We start from the raw sequence: 19233 nt of genomic DNA, 5'->3' as shown, positions 1-19233 counted from the left end.
TTGGCTTAAATGTGACAATTTTTGAAGAAGAAAAAGCTTTGTCTGACATGAATTTTACGCGCAAAGCCAAAATTTGAGGAAGATCCAATGGAAATGATTCGTCCAGGTGATGTAGCAGAAGCTTTATAGGACAGTACTAGAGATCCGTTGTTTCTGAGAATACCCGGAAAACTAGAATAATCACAAAGATCTTATTTAGTCTAAGAATGTCTAAGATCAATGTCTTCTTAAATTCGTTGAGATCACCAATGATCTACCGAAAACAAAGAACAAAGAGAGAACTCTCAATTTTATTAATCAAATCATAAACTGAAATACAAACTTAAGTCTAAACGGCTGTATATAAGAAAACTATAAAAACCCTAACACATAAAGATAATTATCCTAATAATAAATAAAACTTTAAATAATTTAAATATTTAAATTTTTTTTAAATATTCTCTCTGCATCATTCTCTCCGGGTTGGAGAAGATTCATCCTCGAATGTTAATTGTGGTCTTCGATTAATTTGTTTCTTCTCTTCCTGAGCATCCAATGAAAATATTCTTGCCAAACAAGTAAGCAATGGTGACATATTTCATCAACGTCAACTTGCGCCGTGAACAACGTAATCATCATGAAGCTGATATCCATGCGCTCCTCCTTATCACGATGATGTGTGAAAGCACTTGTTGGGCCACCTTTTGTCGAAGCCCAATTGGAACCATAATTTAACACGTGAGTTGTGTAGTTCCAAATAGTTGCCTTTCACGAGAATCTTTTGGAGAAGAAGATCACCTCTCCAATTGTCTACCCCTTTAACCTCAAACTCATTGCCTTCGTCTTGAATCTTACCTTCATCTTCATAAACATCGAATATTGGATCGCCAATGATTTCTATGTAAAAGACAACTTCCTTTTCCACGAATAAAGTTTTCATGATCCAGAATCGAGTTTTGATTAAGAAACCAAAACACCGGATCTGATACCACCTGATGTAGCGGAAGCTTTATATGATAGAATTAGAGATCCGTCGATTCTGAGAATACCCGAAAAACTAGAATAATCACAAAGATCTTATTTAGTCTAAGAATACCTAAGATCAATGTCTTCTTAAATTCGTTGAGATCAACCAATGATTTACCGAAAACAAGAAACAAAGAGGGAATTCTCAATTTTATTAATCAAATCATAAATTGAAATACAAACTTAAGTCTAAACGGCTGTAGATAAGAAAACCATAAAAACCCTAACACATAAAGATAATTATCCTAATAATAAATAAAACTTTTAATAGTTAAAATATTTAGAATTTAATTTTTGTTATGCTCCACATAAAGAGATTAATTTTTTTTGGTAAAACAGAAAAGTTTTCTTCTTCAAATAAACAAATCTTTGACAATGATAATAATGTTATCGACAAACAGTAAATCAAGTTTTCCTTCATATCATGGTTTACACTATAGGAGTATAGGTACTCAGTCCATCTGAAGCAGCTAGAGGGTTTCGTCAAGATAAGTTCTGTTGGTTTACCTAACCGGAATCTCGTTTAATACATTCCGTACCGGATTACTGGTTAAAAAAACGCATTGACTCTCGTAACTTGAAAGAAGGGAACTGTAATAGCGAACAGAACTCGGACAAAAGTTTCAATTACTAGTTTACTACTGAAAAAAACTTAAAATCGAAAACCAGAAGAACATAACGCAGGAACCCAAAAAACGAAACCCAATTTGAAAAAAAATCAAAAAAAATTTGGACCATTTCTCGATTTGTACGTGTCATCCTTGCACAGGGACCATACTAATCTTCTCTGTATCGTTCCAATTTTATCGGATGTCCCCGAAGGGACAATCGCTTTCGTGACTCTGTCGCCATATAAACACAGCTTCTTTTCCTCGCCTGAACAATGTGGGACTGTTCACTTCATGTCGCTAAAAGCTTTAATGGGTCTGTTCATATCATAAGCCCTCATTTACTATTTTTCTTGGTCTACTATATTTTTTTTCAGCTTGCTCATTACTTACTGTTCATGAAATTATTTTTAGTATAAACTGCTCATTACATTAATGATCACTTTTTTCTGTTACTATATGATCCCAAATCTAAAAAAGTGGGAATCCTCTGATTTAGATACTTTTTTATGGGAAAGAACTATAGAAGATAATAAGAAATAGCGACAAAGTGCATGGATGATAAATTATTATATTCAACTAAAGTTTACACTGTCCTTTTTCAAAAAAAAAAAAAGTTTACACAAAGTCGACATATGCATTTTAAAATGTATTCAAAAATCTATCAAATTTAGATTATATCTTTTAAACGAATTTTCCTATCAAAATATGTTTGTTAAACGAATTGGTCTATTATGTTTTATTTTATATTCCCTTCGTTTTTTTTTAAATATAAATCGTTTTAGAGAAATTTTAATGTTTCAAATTATACGACGTTTTTGATTTTCTATGTAAAATTTATTAACACTTAATGTTATATGACCAATGATAATATATCTTCTATTTTATTATTGGTTGATTTGTGGTTAGGTAAATAATTAATAATGTTTTTGTTTAGAAAATATAAAAAAATTAAAGATTTTCTTAATCTATGTGCACAATTCTAAAACGACTTATATTAAAAAACGGAAGAGGTATAATTTAAACCAATTAGCCTTTAAAAAGCTGTTTGGTTTTCTAGGTAATCATTTCACCCTGTATAAGGAAGTTAGATTATGAATTGAATTTTTAGAAATCAAATAATAATCTTACTTTTATTGATTTTATTCAATTTGTCATATAAAAGGGAAGCTTGATTATGTTTTTAAATTTAAGGTAAGTTTTAATAATGTTTTGGATCGCATTTTATGTGAAATTAAATAGGTAATATTATCTTTAACTACAGCGATTTGATTTTATGTTATTAATCCGCATCTTGCGGTTTAGTTTTTAATATAAATATGTTGTTTACAATGCATCGAAACATCACACTCTTCTTCTCGAATTTCTATACCAAAACATTCTCCCAAACAAACTCATGGCTGGCTTTAACTTTGTTTCCGATTTGAAGCTTTTCAAGACTATATGTTTCATTAGATCTAATATTTGTGTGTATAACTTTAAAATTTCTAATATCAGTAGATTAAAAGTAAAAATCTCTTTTGGTCACTCATTCCGCGCATGACGCGGATTATCACTTTGTCTGTCATATCAAACAAGTGATTCTCCATTGGAGTTTTGACACTTTATCAAATTAGGAAATATTAGGTAGTGATTGATTGTCTCTTGTTAAATTCTCAATCTCAACCATTAACTTTGATATATCTTGATATTAAATATTTTGTAAGTTAAAAAGAAAAGAGATACTAAATATTTTGTGTATATATATACATAATTTATAATTTTATAGCATGGTGATTAATATTTTTTACCAGGGCATAATCTGCTATTCTGTAGAGTTTTGTTTCTGTTTTTATATCAACCAATCGTAAACATCAAATATATATAAGTTCAGAAAAAAAACATCAAATATATACTATTTTATTAGGCAAGCATTTAAAAAAGCACAGTCCAATGCGCTCGTAAGTTCTTCTACGTGGTAGGGTTGGAACGGATTGGGTACCCGGGTAATTCTAAGGTATCCAGATCCGGATACTTATCCGGCGGATCCATAATTTTACTATCCTTATCCGGATCCGGGGTTTTCGGATATCCTTCTAAAAATTATAATATCCGGCGGATATCCGGATCCGGATTTGGATCCTTAAAATAAATAAAAAATAATATCAATATATATAAAATATTAACAATAATTTAAAAATAAAAATCTATATAATGTTTTTAATTTTTCCTATGTATAATATTACAAAATTTACATAAAATTTATATACACTATTATAAAAATGAAAATATATTAAATAAAATTAGTTTTTATATATAGATATTACTATTTTTGAAATAGTTATTAATAAAATTTACGGATCCGGATATCCGGACTAAAAAATCAAAGACAAAAAATTTAAAATATTCGGATCCGGATCCGGCTTCGACGGATCCAACATTTTACTATCCGGATCCGGATTCGGCTCTTCCGGATATTCGGATTTTCGGATCGAATCTCGGATCGAATCCGAATCTCGGATAAAAGTTTCAGGCTTACGTGGTAGGTTACCTCAAATATATATTTACTTTACAGTTAAAGCTGGAAATTTGAGTCTAAATCTACGGGCTCCACCTATTATGATTGCGGACCGACTGATTTTACAAAGTTATAAAGGCGGGTGCGACCGTGCGGGATAAGATCAAGTCTATTTTTTTGAGGGACAAATACATATTATCCTAATTTGAATTGTGAGTACCTGTCAATCCACAAATTAAAAAATATGACAAAACATTTAAAATAAATCATGTGTAACACAGTCATAAATCATAAATAGTATGACTAGACATTTTCATCACAAGAAAACAACAACATACATATGACTCTCTAGACATCAGAGGTGGCATATTAAGCTCTGTTCTCCCAGTAAGCCGACTGAATTTTAACTTTAACTAGAGTTTAATCCGCACAGCACATTCGTGTGGATATTTGTTTCATTTTGTAAATGTATAGAAAAATTGTCTATGTTGAGCATCTATATTAATTTTTTTTACTGATCATCCTCACATAGAACACGTAAAACATCTGAACAAAAGAGTACAACATAAAACTTTTTTTTTTTTAAGAAAGACCCATAGAGAACTTGTCGAAGCTTTTTTTATGTCTAGTTGAATAGTTTGCGCTTGCCATCGAAATCATTTTTTTCTAATGAACTGGGTTTCCATCATTTACTTTAAAATTTTAATATAGAACATAAGTAATATACAAACAATAGTGTATAAGGGTGGTGAGATTTAAATTATACTTCCGAATCAATCTAAATCATGTATCATAAAATTATCATAATATATTTGTTGTACATATACATTCATGGAAGGTAAATATATTAAAAAAACTGGTGATATGGCATCACTTGATGGAGAGTAGTACTGTTTTTCCCAACGATGTATGTACGTGGATTATTAATTCATTGAGATAAGTACTTTAATATTAGGCACATAATGTGATGTAATTTCGATACGAGTTTGTTATATTAGCCTATTAAGCGGAGGATTTTATTTGAACATAGACAAATTAAACCATTGTAATAAATAGTGTATTAAGTGGACCAAATATTGTGTACCAAGGACAAATTTTAAATATGACTCTATTTTAATAGAGTAGATTTTTGTATAAAAGTTTATAAACCACAACATTGATTCTATTCATAAAACTAATCGCCAAATCATACTTCAAATGCAAAACAAGAAAAGATGTTAACAGAACAACAATATTTTGTCTTCCCTCGCATTACATCATCTAAATTGTTTTGGACCTGTTTAATCTCTCAATATATCTCATATTCAATTTCAAGAAATGTAACCTTCAAATTGTCTTACATAAAACTAATCGTGATTCAATTCATAATTACTCTTTTTTTGTAAACTATTTCATAATTACTGACTCCATATTTTTATTTTATTTTACAAAAGCATTATATAAAACACAAAATAAAAAGATTCATAGTTACTTACTCCATAATTCATAATTACTTCATATAAATCGTTTTGGACATGTTTAATCTCTTAAGATATCTCATATTCTGTTTCAACAAACGTAGTCTTCAGATTGTCTTAAATAGAACAATTGTAATTCAAACATTAAAAGAAAACTTTACGTACAAAAAGCAAAACAAAGAGAGTCATAATTTTGCACAAAAAAAAGAGGGTCATAATTACTTCCCCCGTAATTTAATTGTTGTTTTGTTTCTTGCAAAAACATAATCCATGATCAAACTCTAGAGTTCCAGTAAGCAGAGTCAAGCTTAACAGGGTAAAGATCACCGGCGTCGGCCGTGGACGAAGACGACGAAGTGAATGGTCCGTCGTTGGTTCTAGTAGGCTCAGTCACATTCGTCGTCTCCTGTCCACCTATCATCGCGAAATGCCTCTTCATCGCCCTCACGCTCTCTTCGTCTTTCTCATTTCCCCTACTGAACGAAGTTTCAAGAAGCTCCTCAACATCCACCGTGGAGTGTCCTTCGAGCATGCTCACCACCGTCGACATCGACGGTCTGTCCGACGGAACTAGACTGGTGCAGAGGATACCAATCTGGATCATCTTCATTGCTTCTTCTCTGTTGTAGTCTGTTCCAAGCCTCGGGTCTACTACTTCCATCAGCATGTTTTGCTCCCTTAGAACGTGTACCTGCGGAATAAATCAAGATTTAGGTTCATGACTTCTTGTTCAGACATGTCTTTAGTGTTTAGGGTAGGTATGTGCACTTAGGGTATCGATTTGGTTCGGTTCCGTTTATTTTGGATTTTTTTTTGTTCTAGAAATATAAGATCCGTTCGGATATTTAGAAAATTCAGTTCGGTTCAGATAAAAAAATTAGATAAAAAAATTGGGAATCAGTTAATATCCGAAATAATTTTGGGCCGAGTTCGGTCATGGCCCGGTTTCAATTTTTTGGTTAATTCAAATTAAAAAAAATCATTTTTCTTATTTAATATCAGTTTTTTCACGGTTTTGATTAAAAATTTGGATAATTTTCCATTTTTCCAGTTCAGTCCAATTCTTCAATTTCCAATAAATGTGTTTATGCCTAGTCTAGGGTTTTAGAGGTGAATAAGATAATTTACCCAGTCAAGAAGGTAGAAGGTCTCGGCTTTGGAACGTGCGCTCGTGTTGCCTCTTCCATGAACGATCTCTAGAGCCACGACGCCAAAGCTGTAGACGTCTGCTTTATCTGTCAAATGACCTCTCATCGCATACTCTGGAGCCATGTATCCACTGCACAACCAACAGATTGCTTTCGTCACAAGAAATCTAAACAAAGCTGAAACTTCCTTCTTTGTGATTGAATGGTTAAACGACTCACTAGGTTCCTGCGACTCTTGTGCTCATGTGTGTATTTTCCTGTTCATCAAGCTTAGCAAGACCGAAATCTGAAATCTTCGGGTTTAGTTCCTTGTCCAGCAAGACATTAGTAGCTTTGATGTCTCTGTGTACAATCTTGAGTCTTGATTCCTCGTGGAGGTAAGCTAATCCTCTGGCTATTCCAACGCAGATCTTCTGCCTTATCGGCCAGTCTAGTCGTATTTGAGTCTCTAGAGGACCGAAAAGTGCTCTTGCGAGACTGTTGTTTACTAAGTACTCGTAGATTAGCAAGAGCTGGCCACCTTCCACGCAGCATCCGTATAGTTTAACCAAATGTGGATGCTCTAGAGCAGAGATCATACCAATCTCGTTCAAGAACTCTCTGTTCCCTTGGTTTGATTTAGACGACAGCTGCTTCACCGCGATTAAAGTTCCATTAGTTAGCTTTCCCTGTATTCATACAATGGACAAACCTTTAGCTCATCTTTTCTTTTTATATCATAATAATATCAACTACATTATGATGCTAACCTTGTGTACAGGACCAAAGCCACCTTCTCCTATCTTATTTGTTGGAACAAAGTTGTTTGTAGCATCTTTGATTTGCTTCAAGGAGAAGGAACTAATCTGGAAATCCAAGTTCTTGAAATCTGAAAGGTGAAGAAGAAACACCGTTAGGTTTTGGAAGATACATACACTTTCAACTCAAAAAGGATTGTTAAAGGTATAAGCCGTTATAAATACCTTTCTCCATCTGACTCTTGGGTCTAAAGCAACCTCTCCACCATAAAATACCAACGATTAGAAGCACAAGAAACACCAGCGAAGCGACTGCAGCACCAACTATTATGCCAATAGAGGTTCCACCAACATTGAAATCTATAGCAATATCATGGGAGATAAAGTCAAGAGACAACAACAACGACAACAAAAAGGTTAGTTTTGGGGTTTAGTAAAGCTTACTTGGATCTACCGATACAGCTGATATGAAAACGCCATATGAACCTCTTACAGGAATAGCTTGAGTTCCTTTACCAGCCCAAAACAATCTTATTTCCAACATCCCATTTGTAATCATAACTTGAAAACTCTTAACCACAACTCTTCCAGCACCTTTTGCCTCACTCACAATATCAAATTCCTTAACCACAAGTTTACCCTGCACATTACCACACACCCCAATATCTATAAGCATTACAATATTTTCAAATATCATAGACTTTTATATGTAACATTTCCCATAATTTTATATCATAATAAATCAGTGTTAAAAAAACATTACCTGAACATATATGTCAAAGAATCGTCTCCCCAAACTGCTATAGGTTTCATTGTCACTGAACATAGTTTCAGCGAAATGAAGTTTAACTGTATAGCTTCCGTTTCCAAGACACAATGCTAAGTAAGTGAGGGAAATGGCCGAGAGACGGGCCTGTGTGTAAAGACTAGGCTCTGCTGTCTTAAGGTCTGATGTATTTGTCCATAAGGTTGGTACTTTGAGATCCCGTTCATCATCCAAGAAGTTCCCGGTGTTGCTAGAAACCCAACCGGTTCGACTACCGTCACGGAATGGTTTCTCCCATGTATCCGAATCATACATAGTCCCGTTGACTGTAAGTTCATCACCACCACAGTTTATATGAAGGCCATAAAATGCTGACAACATAAAACAAAAGATAAATCAGATGCACTCCTAGATATTTAGCTATATGGTTAATGTAATTATATAGCTTCAATGACTTACTCTCAGGACATATGTAGCAACTCATACAAGCAACGTTTGAGCTGTATCAAAAAATGACATATTTGATGTTAGAACCAAAGCTTTTATAAGTTATGAAAAGAAGAAAAAGAACTTACTAGTTATTTGCCGCTAAAGGGCTTGTGGTTGTGCTTGAAAACATATTCCTGTATATAAAAAGAATCAAGAAACTGTAAGATTTTTTTCAATGAATTTGAAGGTACAAGAAGTTTGAGTTTTATTGTTCTTCATACGCATTACGCGTCCAACATTCTTTAGTTGTTTGATCTTTGGAGAAGTTATTGTAAGTAAGATCACTGCAATATAAAAGAAATATGTATTATCATGATGTGTCACTACAAAGAACTGTGTTGTATAAATATATAGTTGAAGAAAAACTCACATATTGTCTCCTCTTTCTACCATCCACCTTGGTACTTCCCCGTTCAACATGTTACTTGTAAAATATCTGCGAGATCAGCGAACAAAACTTATGCTTACATACAAATAACGAAGAAATAAAGGGGAAATAAGAGCATCATACATGAAATCTACATTCCAAAGAGCGCTATATGTTTCTGGGATTGGTCCACTTAGTTTGTTAAAGCTAAGATCTCTGCACAACAAGTCTCACAATGTCAGCTTGAATTCTTTTCATGTTTTATTGGGCTGTTTTATTTGATTCCAGAAGAAGAAAGGAGTTTACTAACAAGTGCTTTAATGTTGTCATTGATCCAAGATAATCAGGCAATTCTCCTGTGAGATTGGAGTTCCTAAGAATCCTGCAAACAAACAACAAGTGGAAATGTAAGTTAATCTCAAAAAGGTGGGAAGAAACTGTTATATTAGAGATCAAACTCACAATGTCGTTATCAATGTCATGTTTTGTAGTGGTGGAAATGGAGAACTAGGTCCGTTCAAGTCACTGATTCTCCTACAAAAGTTTCAAATTTGGAAAAAAGGAAACAGTAAATATCATTGACGGTAACACTGAATCACACACGCAAAGTTAAGTGTACTTACAAGTTTGTTAACTTCACAAGAGTACCAATGGCACTAGGAATCGGTCCAACTAAACCACTTGCTTGAATAGTTCTATAACAACATGCAACAATATTAACATTCCACAACTTAATAAGTAAGTAACCAATACCAATACGCAAAAAGAAAGATGCTGATTGCTTGCTTACAGTTTTTGAAGTTCTGTCCAGTTCTGGATGAAATCTGGTATAGTTCCGGTAAACTGGTTGTCACTTATACGGCTATAAAGCAAGAAAACAATGTAATAAAAAATGTCGGAATCATCAGCAAAACACATTGTCTATGATCTAAGCAAAGCAGAGGAGTACTTACAAATCAGTCAACGTAGTAAGTTTGGAAAATGTACTTGGGATGTCCCCAGTCAAGTAGTTCGTGCCAAGAAGGCTACAAATAGAAAAACATCGTCTCATCATTAGTAAATGACCCTGTTTTAGAGAACTTGGACAAAGATTCTTACATTATTTCAATGTTATTTAGGTTCCCGAGCTCTGGAGGCAAGTTCCCTGAGATCTGATTAGATTCCAAGGTACTAGAAAACCAAATGTTCAAGAAAACAAAGAAAAAAAACGAAGCATATATTATTACTTCCAAGTATATATTGTCTGAAACATTGTTGAAGACATAAAGATCAAAGTAGTGTACTCACAGGGTCTTAAGGGTTGTAATGTTTCCAATCTCTTTCGGTATGGAACCGCTTATCCGGTTTGCAAGCAGTGAGCTGCATTTCATCATCCAACAAAGTTAATCTAATCAATATATACATTCATACATATACGTACACATATGTAAAGTCTAGATGAAAAGATATACATACAGGTTTACAAGTGGCAGGGTTCCCCATTCGGGAGGAATGGAACCGTTGAGATAGTTTCTAGATAGATCACTGCAAAAGAAAGAAGAAGAACATGACAGTTAAGTTAGTTAATGAAAGATAATGGTCGTGGTGGGAGATATTGTAATAATGAGAAATTTTTCAGTGGTAATGATTTTGCTGCTATTCCTTAAACTTTATGGTTGAAAAACCATACAATGTATGTTCCTTTGTTTTAAATTTGAAAGCCTTTTTACAACAAAAAAAATGATTTTGCTGCTATTCAGGTTCTTACATCTCTTGCAGAAAAGGAAGTCCTGCAAACTCTTTAGGAAGAAATCCTTGGAGGCTCTGTGCCTTGAGAACTCTGTTTCAACAAGATTTACAAGAGGAAAAAAATAAGAAAGTATTAGCTTTATTTAAAAAGGGTTTACAAAATGATGGAAATGTAAAACTTTATAAAGGGAGAAGGGGAGGAACGAACATGCTGGTGACATGGCAAACGGTGGAGGAGCAGTTACAAGTAACGGTGTCTGCAAATTGTTTGCTGGTGGCGTTAAGATTTCTCCAACCACCGTCAGATGATGTGAGGTCGCATGGATCGACATTGAAATTCCAGCTACTTTTCTTCAACGCCGTCGCTAGGGCTCTTAAAGCATCCACTGCAAAAAAATTCAAATCACAGATAACTACCAAATCGTACACTGATACATATAACGTAACCACCGTATTAACTGATTATATATGTATGATACCTTCTTCTTTGGGTAATGTCTGAGAGGACGCGAAGCCGGAGAGGATGAGAGAGATGAGGACGAAGTAAGGGAAGAGAAGTAGGTTCAACGACATTGTCAAATTCACGGCGATGTTATGCGATGAGTGTGAAGAAGTGGTTGGTTTGTCTATGCATGTGAGGGAAGAGAGACTCGCAAAGATATATGAGAAATGGGGAGAGAGACAGAAGATGATAAGTAAGTCATCATTATTAATAAATAGGGTGAATCTCCAAAAAGAGTGAAAAAATATATTTTTTTGACTAAAAGAACATACAATGAGAAAAATGATTTAAATAATTTATTTTTTAAATGTTAAGTTATTCATTTAAAAAAACTTTCTTATATAACATGTGTGATTTTGGCCATAACTGATAAACTAATATGGAATTAGTGGAATAATAAATGGAATTATAAGAATGGAATACAACAAAAAAATATAATGGATTTTATTCCATTCATTCATAAACAAATTTGTGTTTATAATAGTTCTCTTTATATTTTATCTAATTATTTATGGAATTGATGGAATACAATTCCATTCTATTTATAGTAAATGGTAGAAAAATCTATGAAATTAATAGAATCAACCATTCCACATCATTCAATTATAAAAAGTTGTAATTCAGTTGCACCATTTGTTCTCGAGTTTTAATTAGAAAGATAAAACGTAAAACTTAAGTTTTAACTCTAAAACATAGCAAATAATGCTGCACTTCCTACTCCCGCAGCGTAAACCAAGCTGTCATAGTTGTTTCAAACCGTCAACTTCTTTAAGTGACGAGATGCAATTCCTAATACCTTTATCGATGAATCTCAGTATGGTTTTCAGATTATGAGGCCTTCCATGTGTTTCCTCCCATTTCGCTCCCTCCAAATGGTATGGAGTGACATTTCTTTTAGTGTCCACTAACTGATTTCTTTTAGTGTCCACTAACTGATTCTTTTAGATGCAACAGGAAAGTGTTGTTGCCATTTCTTTTAGTGTCCACTAACTGATTCAATATGTCTTACCAGTATGTTGTGTAACATGTTTGAAGTAGCTTCTTCGTTAGTCCCATCCATATTTGTTGAGGATATGGACAACTAGAAAACAGATGGTCTCGGGTTTTAATGTGAGTTTGACACAATACTCACGTCCACGGTAGAATTCCACTTGCGAATTCGTTCCCCAATAGCTAATCGATTATGAACAGCTTGAGAAACACAAGAACAATGAAGGAGAAAAGCTTTACTGAATATGTTTTATTGCTTTCAACTTAAAGACAACGCTACAACATCATCACCTATTTATACAAAGCTTAGTAAGCCCTAATACACGAGTCAAGACAATTGAATCTGTTGGAGGTGATGATTTGATGAGCTGGAAATGAGACCGTTGCGGTCATGCCTTGCGCATGCTGTCGTCCTGTACGTTGAGCGTCTACGGCTTGACCAGAGGAAGAAGACAGCCTGAGTTTTGTCGTGTCTTGTTTATGGGCTTCAACCTTAACTTCAGTGAGCTTGTCATGAGTTAAGGTAATGGGCTGAGTATGGCTAATACACCCCCTCAAAATTGGGGTCGGATGAAAAGAGAGGCTTAGTAAGAACATCAGCCAGTTGCAGAGAGATGGAATGTGTTTTACCTCAAGAGCCTTCAGTGCAACCCGCTACCTGACGTAGTGAAAGTCAACATCAAAGTGTTTGGTGCGTTTGTGAAACATCGGGTTTTCTGCAAGACACACGGCGGAGAGGTTGTCACACAGCAGAAGAGGAGTTCTCTGTTGTTGGAGACCCATGACACGAAGAAGATTCTGAAGCCAAACAATCTCAGAAGCCGCAGCAGACATAGTACGGTATTCAGCCTCAGTCGAAGGCTTGGAGACTGTATCATGCCTTTTGGCAGACCACGAGATGACATTAGAGCCGAGAAGAGTACACAATCCACCAGTAGACCATCTTGTTTCCTTGCACCCTGCCCAATCACTATCACTGTTACAGATTAGAGTGGAGTCAGTGTTTGCGTTTATCCCGATTCCCATTGCAAGAGTGCCTTTGACATAGCGAAGAATGCGTTTGAGCAGAGCGAAATTGGATTGACTAGGCATGTGCATCTTCTGACAGATGAAGTTAACAGCAAACTGCATGTCTGGTCTGGTGAGAGTAAGGTATTGAAGCTTACCAGCTAGGCTCCGGAAGTATGAGGGGTCAGAGAATGGTTTATCTTGGCCAGGGACCTTATCAAGCTTGAGAGGCAACAGAGTGATCATAGGGGCACAATCTTGCATTCCGGCTGTGATGAGAAGATCAGTGACATACTTTTCTTGATTAAGGAACAAGCCGTCTTCATGATGATGAACTTGAACACCAAGAAAGTAATGAATAGATCCCAAATCCTTCATACGAAACACTCTATTCAACTGATCAATGAGCTTGTCAAGAAGAACATTATTGTTTCCAGTAATGATCATGTCATCAACATAGAGCAACAAGTAGATGACATCAGAACCATGGTGATAAGAGCATCTCCAATGTATTACTCCATTTTCTACTCCAAAATAGAGTAACTCCAAAATGAAGTCGAGTTTTGCTCCAATGTATTACTCCATTTTCTACTCCAAAATAGAGTAACTCCAAAATGAAGTTGAGTTTTGCTCCAATGTATTACTCCATTTCCTACTCTAAAATATAACATTTTTTATATATTATGTTTTATGTTATTAAAAAATTAGTAATATCATCTTTCATTTATACTATTTGCAAAATAGTCTATTTTCGTATGTATGATCTTTTATGTTTTATATTATATATCTTTTATATGGTGCTTATCTTTTATTTTTTATATGTATGGTCTTTTATGTTTTATATTATATATATTTTGTTGTATAAAATAGTTCACTAGATGGATATTTATATAATTAAGAAATATTAACAGTAATTTTTATAATATATATAGTATAATAATATTTTATTAAAAACGAAAATATTTAAATATGGAAGACCATTTTATAAATAAAAAAGTTCAACTCCATTTTGGAGTAATGAGTTGGTTTACTCCATATTTGGAGTAATCATATCTATTACTCCATTTTGGAGTGGATTTTGGAGTGGGGTTGGAGATGATTTTACTGCAAAATGGAGTTTGGAGTGGGTTTTTGAGTAGGGTTAGAGATGCCCTAAATGAACAGAGAAGGATCAGGGAAACTGCATTGAAAAGCAAAGTCTAGAAGGAATGAGCTGAACTTATCAAACCAAGCACGTGGAGCCTGCTTGAGACCGTAGATGGCCTTCTTCAGACGCCAAACATAGTCAAGTTTCTCAGGGTCCTCGAATCCAGGAGGTTGTTTCATAAACACCTGCTCCTTCAAGTCACCGTGCAAAAATGCGTTTTGCACATCAAGCTGCTTTAATGACCACTTTTTTGTTACAGCTACATGGAGAACCGTTCGAATGGTTGCTGATCGAACCACTGAACTAAATGTCTCTATATAATCAAGCCCCTCTTCCTGTTCATTGCCTCTGGCAACAAGTCTCGACTTCAGTTTTAGAACAGAACCATCAGCATTTCTCTTGACTTTATGCACCCAGCCACAACTCAAAGGATTCTGATCATCAGACGGGGGAACAAGCTCAAAGGTTTCTGTTTCTGACATGCTATCCATCTCCACGCCCATTGCTTTGTTCCAACCAGGATGTTGTAATGCAGCTTTGAGTGACTTTGATTCTGTGAACTCAACTTTCACTGTGATTAATGCATAGCGTGGGTTCGGTTTGATGATGCCTGCGCGAGCTCGTGTAGTCATATGATGAAGAGGAGGTGGTTCGGCAATTGGAGCTTCTGGTAGTGGATCCTCATCATCAGAGTGTTGATGATCAGACATAACAGGAGATACGGGAGGAGAAACCGCCTCCGGAGTGGCTGGTGCGGGGACAAGCGGCACTGGAGCTGGAGGGAGCTCTTCTTCATGAGGAGAATCCTGATCAGAGGAGACAACTTGAGGAGCAAGATGAGCATCTCTCCAGGCATTGAGAAGATTGGAGTTTGTATCTGTGTGAAACTTGCTGTATAAGTTTTCAAAAGGGAAGGAGTTTTCATCGAATAGAACATGGCGACTGATGAAAACCCTTCCTGTAGGGGGGTAGAAGCAACGATAGCCCTTGTACTTCTTATTGTAATCGAGCAAAACCCATGCCAGAGACTTGGGATCGAGCTTATTCTGCATGTAGGGTCGCAAAGAAGGAAAACACTTGCAGCCAAAAACTCTTAAAGCGGTATACACTGGAGCAGAGTTATGTAACAACTGAAACGGACTCTTGTTGTCAGGAAGAGCAGTTGATGGCAACAAATCGACCCAAAACTGCTGTGGAACACGCGCATGAAACATCATAGTAAGGCCTAGCTCAGTCAAGTGTCTATGTTTGCGATCAGACAAGCCGTTTTGCTGAGGGGTATGAGGACAAGAGATTCTCTGTTGAATGCCGGCTTGAGACAAAAGTGTGAGAAACTCCTTACTGATAAACTCCCTTCCACCATCACACTGAAACTGTTGTATGCGACACTCAAATTGATTCTCCACAAGTTGTATAAACCGCACAAACACATAGTAGAAATCAGATTTTGTCTTTAAAGGATAGAACCAAGTGAACCGTGTGTGATGATCAATGAATATAACATAGAACTTGAAACCTTGATTAGAAATCACTGGGCTAGGACCCCACAAGTCACAATGTATGCGTTCCAAAGGACGAGAAGAAACAAACTCAGATGTAAGAAAGGGAAGTTTACAGCTTTTCCCAAAATGATTAGCATCACAAACAGACTGAACACTTGACTTATTTAAAAGGATAGACTTAGTGCTGGATAGAAGGCGAAGAATATCCGCATGAGCATGACCCAACCTCTGGTGCCAAATCTTCTCACAAGCAGCTTGCTGTCTTGATGAATAGAAAGCCTGAAACCGGATATCCTTCAGAACATAGAGATCTTTATGCCGTCGACCTTGGGTTATCACCTGCTTTGTCACCTTGTCCTTAACCAATACACATTCATCATCAAACGTAAATTCACATGGGTAGTCTGATGTGAGTTTAGAAACAGACAGTAAGGACTTGGTAATGGCTGGACAAACTAAGACATCAGCCAAAGGAAGTATACCTTTCGGTGTGTGCAGAGGAATAGAACCAATGTGAGAAATTGGCAGATAGTCACCATTACCGACTATGACCTGATCATTGCCAAGATATGGTTGAGCAGACTGCAACTGAGAACCGTCATTTGTGATATGAGCAGACGCCCCCGAGTCTGGATACCATTCTTGACCCGTATACTGAGATTGATCAGACAGTTTCATGGCAGCGAATGCATTGTGAAGGTTGTCGGGAGTTGGGAAAGCTTAATCAAAGCGATTGTAGCAGCGAGCAACAGTGTGACCCACACGATTACAGATCTGACAAGTGGGTCTTGAGCCTGAAGTGGTGCTGGAGAACTGCTGATGAAAACCGCGACCACGAGTAGAGTAGGAGCCAGAACCACGATCTTTGTTTCCTCTGTTACTGTAATAACCACGCTCTCTGGTAAAGTAGCCACAACCAGTTTGGAAAGCAAGATGAGGAGTAGGAGCAGCTTCACTTTGAGCTTTAAGCTTGTCATCAAAGTTAACAAGTTTGAAAACAGCATCCTCAAAGCTTGCATCCAACACTGAGTCCATAGAGTGCTCTATGACAGTACATATTGACTCGTACTCACGGCCCAAACCATTCAAAGCAGCATAAATCATTTCTTGAGCAGAGACAGGACAACCAATAGAATAAACTGGTCGCAAACTCCCTTAACATCATTAAGGTATTCAGTCATAGATTTGTCTTTCTTTGACATACCTTGCAGCTTTCTCTGGAGATCAAGTTTGCAAGTAGCAGAGATGCAGTTGTACTTCTTTCCCAAACAGAACCAGACATCTTGAGCCGAGTTGAGCCCATAGACAGAACGCAGTGCTTCTTCAGATAGAGAACCAAACAACCAAGCCATGACAAGTTGATCTCGACGAACCCATTTGACGAAATCAGGATTTGCTTCTTCAGTCACGACATCACCATCTCGCTTTGCAACTGTTGGAGGAGGACGAGGAGCGGATCCATTAATGAACCCGAGAAGAGACTAACTGGAGAGAAAAGACTCGAACTGTGTTTTTCACAGGAGGTAGTTTGTGGAAGAAAGTTTCAATGTCACGCATTGAGAGATACTTAAAGACGGAGTAAAAAATTGATCTGGTGCTTCGGCCATGGCTCAGAATTTACTTGCTGAGCTCTGATACCTTGAGAAACACAAGAACAATGAAGGAGAAAAGCTTTACTGAATACATTTTATTGCTTTGAACTTAAAGACAATGCTACAACATCATCACCTATTTATACAAAGCTTAGTAATCCCTAATACACGAGTCAAGACAATTGAATCTGTTGGAGGTGATGATTTGATGAGCTGGAAATGAGACCATTGCGGTCATGCCTTGCGCATGCTGTCGTCTTGTACGTTGAGCGTCTACGGCTTGACCAGAGGAAGAAAACAGCCTGAGTTTTGTCGTGTCTTGCTTATGGGCTTCAACCTTAACTTCAGTGGGCTTGTCATGAGTTAAGATAATGGGCTGGGTATGGCTAATACAGCTATCCAAGCAAGTACTGATTAATGATTATTTTGGAGTTGCTCCCGGGAACTAGAGGACTTTAAACCAACTAACCTTTGGATTTTGCAGTCTTGTTAAATGTCAAATCTACTTAGTATTTAAAACCGACTTGAAAGAGTCGCCCACTCCTTTCCACACGTGTACATTATTCTTTTAGAATAGGTTTGCCTTAAGATGAATCACAATTACACATTTATTATAGAGATATAATTATTTAAATAAATAATAAAAATAATTTTGAAAAAAATATTCACTATTCGAAAAAACTTCTATTTTTTGAAATTTTATTTAGAAATCTGAATATTATTTTCAAAATTATTTAAAAATATTAGTTTATATTTTATATTTTAAACCCTTAATTTAAATTAGTTAATTATAGGGATACATGTTTTTATTTAATTCTTTAATGAACTATATTATAGTCATTTTGCTCTTTAAGATATATTTTGTGATAAAAATTTTTTTAGTGCTATCTTAGATTATTGTCAAATAAATATTATTTCAATTTAATTACTTGTTTTTGTATTTTTATTGGTACTAGATTTTTTAACCGCGTTACGCGCGGATAAGATATTATATGTATTTCTCAATTCTAAAAAAATAATTTATAATATTGTATTACATTATTTAAAGAATATAAAATAAGACTACATAACATAAATATATTTTTAATATTTTCTTTGTGGAAATCATTATGTTGTTTGATTGTTATACTTGATTCACATATTTGCATAGATATTTGTGATAGATGAATAACTATATTTTTATTATCAGTAAATAATATATTTTATTATATAATATAAAAAAATAAAATTATTTACTTTTTAAACAAACTTGTCTCATGTTGGGGATTCGGTTATAGACATATCATATTCGAATGAGACATTTTTACAGTTATCAATCTTCTTAACAGTCAAGAAACAAATATGAATATCAAAACAATATCTCATACAATCTCTTTATGGAATAACTGCTCTGAAGAAATTGAATTTAGGCATCAAAAAGGACTGTAAATGGATGTGCAGATGTGTTATCTAAGTCAGCTTTATAAAGTACTATTCATAATTCATATATTTATGTCCATCCTATTTTTTTGTCCATCCTTTCTTAAACATCTTGAGATAATTAATGCTAATTAATAATAAACTTTTGGCTGGCAAAAAAAAATCAAATTTGTCTAATTATTGCTTAATTTGTCTAACTGATATATATATTTCTCAATTATAAGAAAATAATGTATAATATTGTATTACATTATTTAAAGAATATAAAATA

General features: G+C 35.1%; 2 protein-coding genes across 2 annotated transcripts; both read right to left on the bottom strand.

Annotated features, from left to right (window-relative positions):
* Positions 1-5797: 5797 nt before the first annotated feature.
* On the bottom strand, positions 5798-11420 carry LOC106329406 (probable leucine-rich repeat receptor-like serine/threonine-protein kinase At3g14840). The gene is made up of 23 exons (XM_013768054.1): positions 11282-11420; positions 11011-11188; positions 10822-10893; positions 10530-10598; positions 10362-10433; positions 10173-10244; positions 10028-10099; positions 9865-9936; positions 9698-9769; positions 9537-9608; positions 9385-9456; positions 9219-9290; positions 9078-9143; positions 8929-8991; positions 8794-8841; positions 8678-8718; positions 8216-8589; positions 7897-8092; positions 7678-7812; positions 7465-7583; positions 6935-7383; positions 6696-6846; positions 5798-6258 (listed from the first exon to the last, which is right to left on the bottom strand). Exons 1-23 carry the CDS (start codon positions 11373-11375, stop codon positions 5842-5844), a joined length of 3048 nt encoding a protein of 1015 aa, XP_013623508.1. The 5' UTR covers positions 11376-11420; the 3' UTR covers positions 5798-5841.
* Positions 11421-12948: 1528 nt separating this feature from the next.
* LOC106330243 (uncharacterized mitochondrial protein AtMg00810-like) lies at positions 12949-13749 on the bottom strand. Its single transcript, XM_013768748.1, has one exon. It carries the CDS (start codon positions 13747-13749, stop codon positions 12949-12951), a length of 801 nt encoding a protein of 266 aa, XP_013624202.1.
* Positions 13750-19233: the final 5484 nt, after the last annotated feature.

This window comes from Brassica oleracea, chromosome C3, assembly GCF_000695525.1.
Source record: "Brassica oleracea var. oleracea cultivar TO1000 chromosome C3, BOL, whole genome shotgun sequence".
Classification (NCBI taxonomy): domain Eukaryota; kingdom Viridiplantae; phylum Streptophyta; class Magnoliopsida; order Brassicales; family Brassicaceae; genus Brassica; species Brassica oleracea.
Note: the sequence above shows the minus strand (reverse complement) of the source record. Positions and strands in the feature narration are given on the sequence as shown.